Genomic DNA, 6,797 nt, shown 5'->3' with positions numbered 1-6,797 from the left:
TATATATTTATAATATTACCTAACACTAGTTAAGAGTCGCATTTAAAAAAAAAAATGAAAAAGCATTTCGATATTCAGGAATCGGGGCATCATCTGGGTCCGGGTCGAGCAAGATCCGGTTCGCGTGAGATGCCCGGTTGGGCCGGATAACGCAGTCGGTTAGGGCAGTTTTGTTGTGGGGACTGACGCTATATAAGGCCTGACACATACCACTTATGGTTTAGGGCGTAAAAGAAGAAACGAAGCCGTAGAAGAGGGCTCCCCACGAGAGAGCATCCACTGTTCCGCAGTTGACCAAAAGTTGTAAGTTCATTCCAGATCGAACAAAACCCTAGTTTTTTCTTGTAGTTTCATTGATTCATCCGACGAGACCCTAGATTTTTTGTTTCTTCGATTCTCTTGCCTCTGCTTCTATCTCTCCTTTCTTCTTGCGAAGGCTTTTATGCTGCTGAAGGATTTCCGATGCTTTGCTTGATTTTGCTCCGATTTATTTATTTTTTGTTTTTATTATTGATTTTCCTGCTATTTCAGTTGTTGTTGTTATTGGTGTTCTCCTGTTTTAAGAAAAATTATTGTTGCCTCAGAAGATGGATCGGTATCAGAGGGTGGAGAAGCCGAGAGCGGAGACACCTATAGACGAGAATGAGATTCGGATTACAAGTCAGGGCCGGATGCGAAGCTATATCACATACGCCATGAGTCTGCTTCAGGTATTTTTTTTTTCTTTTTGAATTTGGTCAGCTGATATTATATTAATTTTTTTTTTTTGTAAAAAATTTCTTTTTTGGTTTAATTTTTTTATAATGTTTTTATTTTATCCAAATTGTGAAATATGCACGTATTAATTGCTTTGAAAAAAGTTATTTTTGAATGGGCTTCCATCTTGGATTGAAAATTTAGGGTTATTGTGTTTGCTAAGAGAATTAAAAGGAAAAATAAAATAAAATTAAGGATTAGGAATTTTATGTTTTATGTCTTTTTTTTTTTGGTTTCCTCCCATGAAAAATTAACTCAGGTAACAGAACAGTTAGATTAAGCGTGAGTCGGTGAAGCTTTTTATTTAGGGTCCTAAACAATGAAATTTCTATGATTTGGCACTTCTGCATCCTTAATTTTTTTTTCTTTGTCAGCAACCAAATGGACCGTGTATAGCACACACAATATGTATGTAGTTATATGTGTTTTTATCGATATCTATTAGAATCTTGTGAATTTGTCTTTTTTGGGTGTACATGGAGTAACACAGGGAAGAATAGTAAATTCTCGTTCTATTTGACCCTCTAAAGCCTGCAATATTATCAGCAACTTCTTTTTCTAATCCCAAAAAAAAAAAGGTTCTCACCTTGCTAATGACAATTTAATGTTGAGTTAATTTCGTTAATTTTTTAGTGTATGCATCATGTTGCTACTCACCTAGTGGGACTTGAGGTTTGGTTTTTTGTTGTCGTCGTCGTTGTTGTATGCATCATGCTGCTATAATTTTTTAAGAGGAATAATTCCTGAAATTTGGGGATATAAATTTTTTGCAAAAGGTAAAACTTGGAAGACCTAGTACTGTAACACCAATTGTGCTTGAGATGCATAGTTTGGGTGGCTTGCAAACATGCTATTCGATACTGATATTTGAACCAAACCACATGGTGATTGGTGATGGATACTAGCACACAAACTGTTATTTTGTTGAGCACATAGGGAGGTGCACTTTCCCTTATGTCTGCATTCTCTCAGTTTTTCAGTACTGCATTATCTTGTCTTGAGTGGATAGACTTATGTAAGGTCAGTAGCTTCTATTATGTTTCAAGATGAATATTGATGATCAAATCAAACTATATAATGCATGTGCATATACCATTTTGATTCTAGCTTGGTTTGCACTGGGCTGGTATAGTTATGGAAAAATATTTAGTTGCTGAAGCATGTGTCAAAAAATGCTAAATGTGCCTCTATATTTGGTAATAGTTTGGGTGATTAAATGTTCTTAATTTTCCTTCTTGAGAATCTGTGATATTGATTATTCTTTTTTGCATGTTCCTTTGATGCCATATTTTTTATAGGAGAAAGGGTCAAATGAAATTGTGTTTAAGGCAATGGGAAGAGCAATCAACAAGACTGTCACAATTGTGGAGTTAATCAAGGTTTCGCTTTGGCATTTCGCTTGACCGGGTATTTTGGGTTTTTCATGTTTTTATGAGTTCCTGAAAATATGCCTCGGCTCCTGTAAACAGCGAAGAATTGTTGGTCTTCATCAGAATACATCTGTTGGATCCACAGACATAACTGACACATGGGAACCCCTAGAAGAGGGCCTTCTTCCGTAAGAGCACTGCAAACCTTCTTTTACCGAGAAAATGTTGCATATCCGATGTATTATGATAGGAATTGGTCTGTGCCTTGTCCATTTCCTATTGCATGTGAAATTGCATTTTCTTATGGTTCTTTGAATAATACCTGTTATTGTTACAGCCTGGAAACTACGAGGCACGTATCAATGATCACTATAACCCTTTCAAAGAAGGAGCTCAATACATCCTCTGTTGGGTGAGTTTTCACTAGTTTTAAAATGGGTCTTTAATTTCAACTTTCCAAGGCATGCTATTTTTTTTTTTTCTTGTAAAAAAAATATTCTCTCTCGTTTCCCTCCTACCACACAAGGTCTGATACTTTATTCTTTTATTTTAAGGAATAGGTGAGAATCTATATCTCTACTACAAAGGAGGGGTAATCTCTTTAAAAATTCAAAATCAGTAGACTGGAAAATAAAATAAGAGAGCAGGCAAGGATTATATAGGAATATACTCACCAATTCTCTAAATTAACTTGTATTGCATTATTCCTTGGTAATCTACAAAGATTTATGAAGATGTTCACCTGAAATTGCTCCTTCATCATTTTAGAACCATTTATAAACACTTTGGTTTGGTAGTACTTTGTCTCCTCTTCCCTGTGCTTTTCCAGTTAATAATTTTTTTTTTATATGAAAAAAATTGTAAAGACTAGCACAGGGTCCTCGATACCAGGTCTAGGACTTCTCACATTTGCGTGCAACAGTTTTTGTTGTGTGTTTTAGAACCCAGTACAGGGGATTAGCGTTGGGAAAATATGATAGGAGTTTGTAGAAGCAGTGTAATGGAGTAGAGGAAGGTTTGTAGAGGATGTGCCGAAAAGTAGTTTAAGGTATGATCTTTGTTGAAGACAGTTTGGTTGCAGAATGCATAAGAGGAAGCAAGGAAGGTGATAAAGAAGGGAGGAGGATAGAATAGAAGAAACTATGCAACTACTTCTTTCAACCTTAAGGTCTAAGCTGCCAAAGCTCTTTAATGTCCGCTAATTTGGAGAGAAAAATATTGCCACCCTTTTTGTAGACTTTGAGACCAGTCCTTGAATTTACTAGTCCCTGTTATTAATTAAAACCATGTAAAAATACCTCAGAGACAAAGCCCTTGGATTGATCGGTCCAAACTTTGAATTATTTAATGAGAAACAAAGTAAAGAATCTAAAAAAATTGAAACCTTTACCAGCTCAATGTTGCAGCATGAATGGGATTTTGACATGTTAGTTTGAATAGAAACCCACATGGTTATCTTAAAACTCTCCTTGAATGTAAGATCTAAATTGACTACTTGATGGACTATGGTCCTGCAATCTTAGCATTATGTGCTTTGTGTTTTATCTGAAGGTGACTACTATAATTCTGCAGAGACTGCAGACTTAAAAAATTTCTTATTACTCATTTCCTGCAGGTATCAACCTCCATTACCAGCTGAACAGGTGAAGGCATCAACAGAATTTGATTATGAAGGAGGTAAGCATTGTAATTCATGATCCACACAGCTCTCACTAACTCTTATCAGCATGTATGTCTTATCAGCATATATGTTAATATCCTTTCATGGTGCAGAGGGTTCGCCTAATGGTCGAGGCAGGGGCCGTGGTGGTAGAGGGAGGGGAAGGGCTAGAGGTATAACTGCTATAAATATCTGATTGTGCTTTAGTTTTCGGGAACCATTCATTTAGAGAGGTTCTGGTATGGATTTTTACTACTGGATCATTGAATCCTGTGAATCAAAACAAAGTTAGCTTGTTTAGTACAAATGAATGGATAAGAATGTTTAATTATTTTTTTTAAATGGCAACACCTGAGTTGCAAATATAAAAATGATTGTCCCAGTAGAATCTGAGTTGAAGGCCTAACATCACATTTGGTTTACTGAATGTAATGGATTGGGAATGGAATAATGAATAAAGAATATTAAAAAATCAAGCGACAAATATGATTCAATTTCATTTGATTCCATTCTATTCCTACATTGCAAAAACTATTCAAAAAGGATTCTTCATTTGAAATACTGAGTGGTTCAATTATTCAATGTTTTTATGACATGGCAGTCGCATTTTATCTCAGGGAATGGTTTTGTGTCCTTTGAGTATGAAGATGGTGGTTGGGATCGCAACCGGGGTTATGCAAGGGGGAGGGGTCGATCGAGAGGTCGTAGTTTCCGAGGGCGTGGAAGGGGAGGGTACAATGGACCTATGGTTGACATGCAGCAAGATGCAGGAGGCTACTATCAAGATGCACCAGTTCAAGGCCGTGGTATAGCTTCATCTAATCCCTGCAAACACATTCATGCACAAAAAAGTTCCTTCGCAATATATTTGTGATATTTATTCCAGCAATGATGTATTCCTGATTAGTTTATTTACCATCGGCTATAATTTTTTTGGTACACCACTGGACTGGCAATCTTTGACTTAACCAAATCTCTGCTAACTGGAGAGGTCATCTTTCAAATGGAGGATAACACTCCCAGCAATCTCTAATTTAGAGAGTAGCCAGCATATGCATAGTGTAGTGAAATGGTTGAAGGTCTGCAAATTCTCTTCCTTCTGTTTGTTGACTACACTTATATATTGCAATCCTTTAGGGATAAAAAGTTTCTGACACATCTAACCATTGTATTGTTTGTGTGTTTTCCCTATTTGATGGTTCTAAAGATATGTATACCCGGATTGGTGGTGCTTGTTTGCTATATATGGACATGGGGTTCTATTCCTTGGTCACATGTAACTGATTACACCGAGTCTTGTGTGAAAAATAAGGATTGCTTCTGTACAAGAATTATCCATTAGTCTGCAACTACAACTGTGATTTACACTTGGTTTTGCACTAGTGCATTTTGGTTATAGAGTAATCATTGACATCATAGCCTGAGTTCCTGCATCTTATTTGAATTTACTTTGTTCCCAAATCAAATGAGAGTATGTTTGAGAATATGGAGTTCAGGTCTTGGAATTGGATTTTTGTGAATTTTAAACCAAACTCAATATAAAATTTCATTAAGTTTATTTTATTTTATTTTATTATTATTATTATTATTATTATTATTATTATTATTTTCAAATCCATACAAATCCAAAATGAGAAATTCATGCCAAACACTGCATGTGAGGATGTCAAATGAAGGCGTAATTGTCAATGATCTGCTCTACTAGGCAACATGAGAAGAATAATTCGGACTGGAATGTATAAGATCTTAAAATGCGCACTAGGATATGTTAAATTTCAAGATAAGAAGCATTCACGAAGATTATGAAGGTCATTGTCCATTATAGTTAAATGGTTCTTGGAGTAAAGTAAACTGGTTTATAGGGGGAGACAAAAATACATGGAATAAATTGCTCAGTAAAAGCAGTATGTCTGACGAGTTAATCATGTAATTATGGATTTTCTCTGTTGACTGTTGTAGGTCGTGGCCGTGGGAGGGGAAATCGTGGAAGAGGCCGTGGTTTCAGATCTAACGGGCCGATCCAGTCTGGCGCTGGAGTTGCTTAAAATGTCTCACTTGGATTATGAGGCAGAGTTTCTATTTATCAAGTGTTGGATGCCTGCTCCATTTCTATGTTTGCCTTTTTTCTTTTTCATATTACTAATTTTTAACTTTAGGCAGAGGAATGTAACCATGTAGACTAATGTGATGAAACTGCAGCCTCATGTGGATTTTTTTTTTTGCCCCAACCCCTTCCATCTTTTTTCCAATTGTTGTGTAGAAGTAGGTGAGTAACAAATTGTAGTTTTTGGTGTTGACCGAGCAGCACATTCTTTTATTTATCTATGTTTGGAGAGTTTTTGATATATCAAATTAATGCTTGATGAGGGTGTTTTCATTAACCCATTTTGACAATCCCCAATGCTTTCTTCCTTCTTGCACGTGGGTAAAACCTGGTGGAATCCATGGCCCTCCCTGCAGGAAGAGAATGTGTTGGAAGCACTATAGTTTTCTCCTGGTAGAATGCTTGGAAGCCATTTGATACCGTAAGCATTGTTGATTTCATTGTTTGCTGCGCTGCCCTCCCTCAGTCATTCCTATCATCTTCGATTTGAAGACCATGTGTGTGGATGCAATTTCTGTTCTGTGAGGTAAGAAAGAATAGAATGAATTTTGATTGGAAAATATGATAAAATTAAGTGATAAATTTTATTTGATTTTATTTTTTTGATTCCATTTCTTGTGTACAAAACATGTATTTATCACCTTTTGTAAGTCTGATCTTATTTTAGCTGCCAACTCTTGGTTTGACCGAAGGATTCACGGCAGTTTTGGGCTTTCAACAATAGATTCCAATATTAATGGTTCCCAAAATGTTGGTCTTGTTGCTTATGTGTCTAGTGTCCGCAACTCTTGTACCCCTAAAATTGAAAGTGACAACCATGCCCATGCGTGGGGAGTTCCATTCTCCCGAGTTTTTCCTTCTTTTTATTATTTTCTACTTTTGTCGAGTAGTCGGGAAGTTTTATGCA

At 36.3% G+C, this 6,797-nt stretch overlaps 1 protein-coding gene across 2 annotated transcripts; it reads left to right on the top strand.

Moving 5' to 3' along the window:
- The first annotated feature begins 212 nt into the window (after positions 1 to 212).
- Positions 213 to 6,138, top strand: LOC131162119 (uncharacterized). Of its 2 annotated transcripts, none has more exons than XM_058118283.1 (9): positions 213 to 303; positions 585 to 710; positions 2,055 to 2,135; positions 2,226 to 2,314; positions 2,464 to 2,538; positions 3,742 to 3,803; positions 3,900 to 3,959; positions 4,404 to 4,592; positions 5,746 to 6,138. In XM_058118283.1, the coding sequence occupies exons 2-9, from the start codon at positions 588 to 590 to the stop codon at positions 5,829 to 5,831; spliced, it is 765 nt and encodes a 254-aa protein (XP_057974266.1). In that variant the 5' UTR covers positions 213 to 303; positions 585 to 587; the 3' UTR covers positions 5,832 to 6,138. The 2 variants fall into 2 exon arrangements, with proteins under 2 accessions (XP_057974266.1, XP_057974267.1); XM_058118284.1 differs by having other exon boundaries at positions 223 to 303; positions 588 to 710.
- The last annotated feature ends 659 nt before the right edge of the window (positions 6,139 to 6,797 follow it).

This window comes from Malania oleifera, chromosome 8 (assembly GCF_029873635.1).
Source record: "Malania oleifera isolate guangnan ecotype guangnan chromosome 8, ASM2987363v1, whole genome shotgun sequence".
NCBI lineage: Eukaryota > Viridiplantae > Streptophyta > Magnoliopsida > Santalales > Ximeniaceae > Malania > Malania oleifera.
The sequence above is the reverse complement of the archived record's forward strand: the minus strand, read 5'-3'. Positions and strand labels throughout refer to the sequence as shown.

Excerpts from the sequence above, each read along its gene's own strand:
- LOC131162119 (XM_058118283.1), top strand. The coding sequence starts at position 588 with ATGGATCGGTATCAGAGGGTGGAGAAGCCGAGAGCGGAGACACCTATA. Across the intron at positions 2,136-2,225 it reads CAATTGTGGAGTTAATCAAG|CGAAGAATTGTTGGTCTTCA; the intron begins GTTTCGCTTTGG and ends TCCTGTAAACAG. Across the intron at positions 4,593-5,745 it reads TGCACCAGTTCAAGGCCGTG|GTCGTGGCCGTGGGAGGGGA; the intron begins GTATAGCTTCAT and ends TGACTGTTGTAG.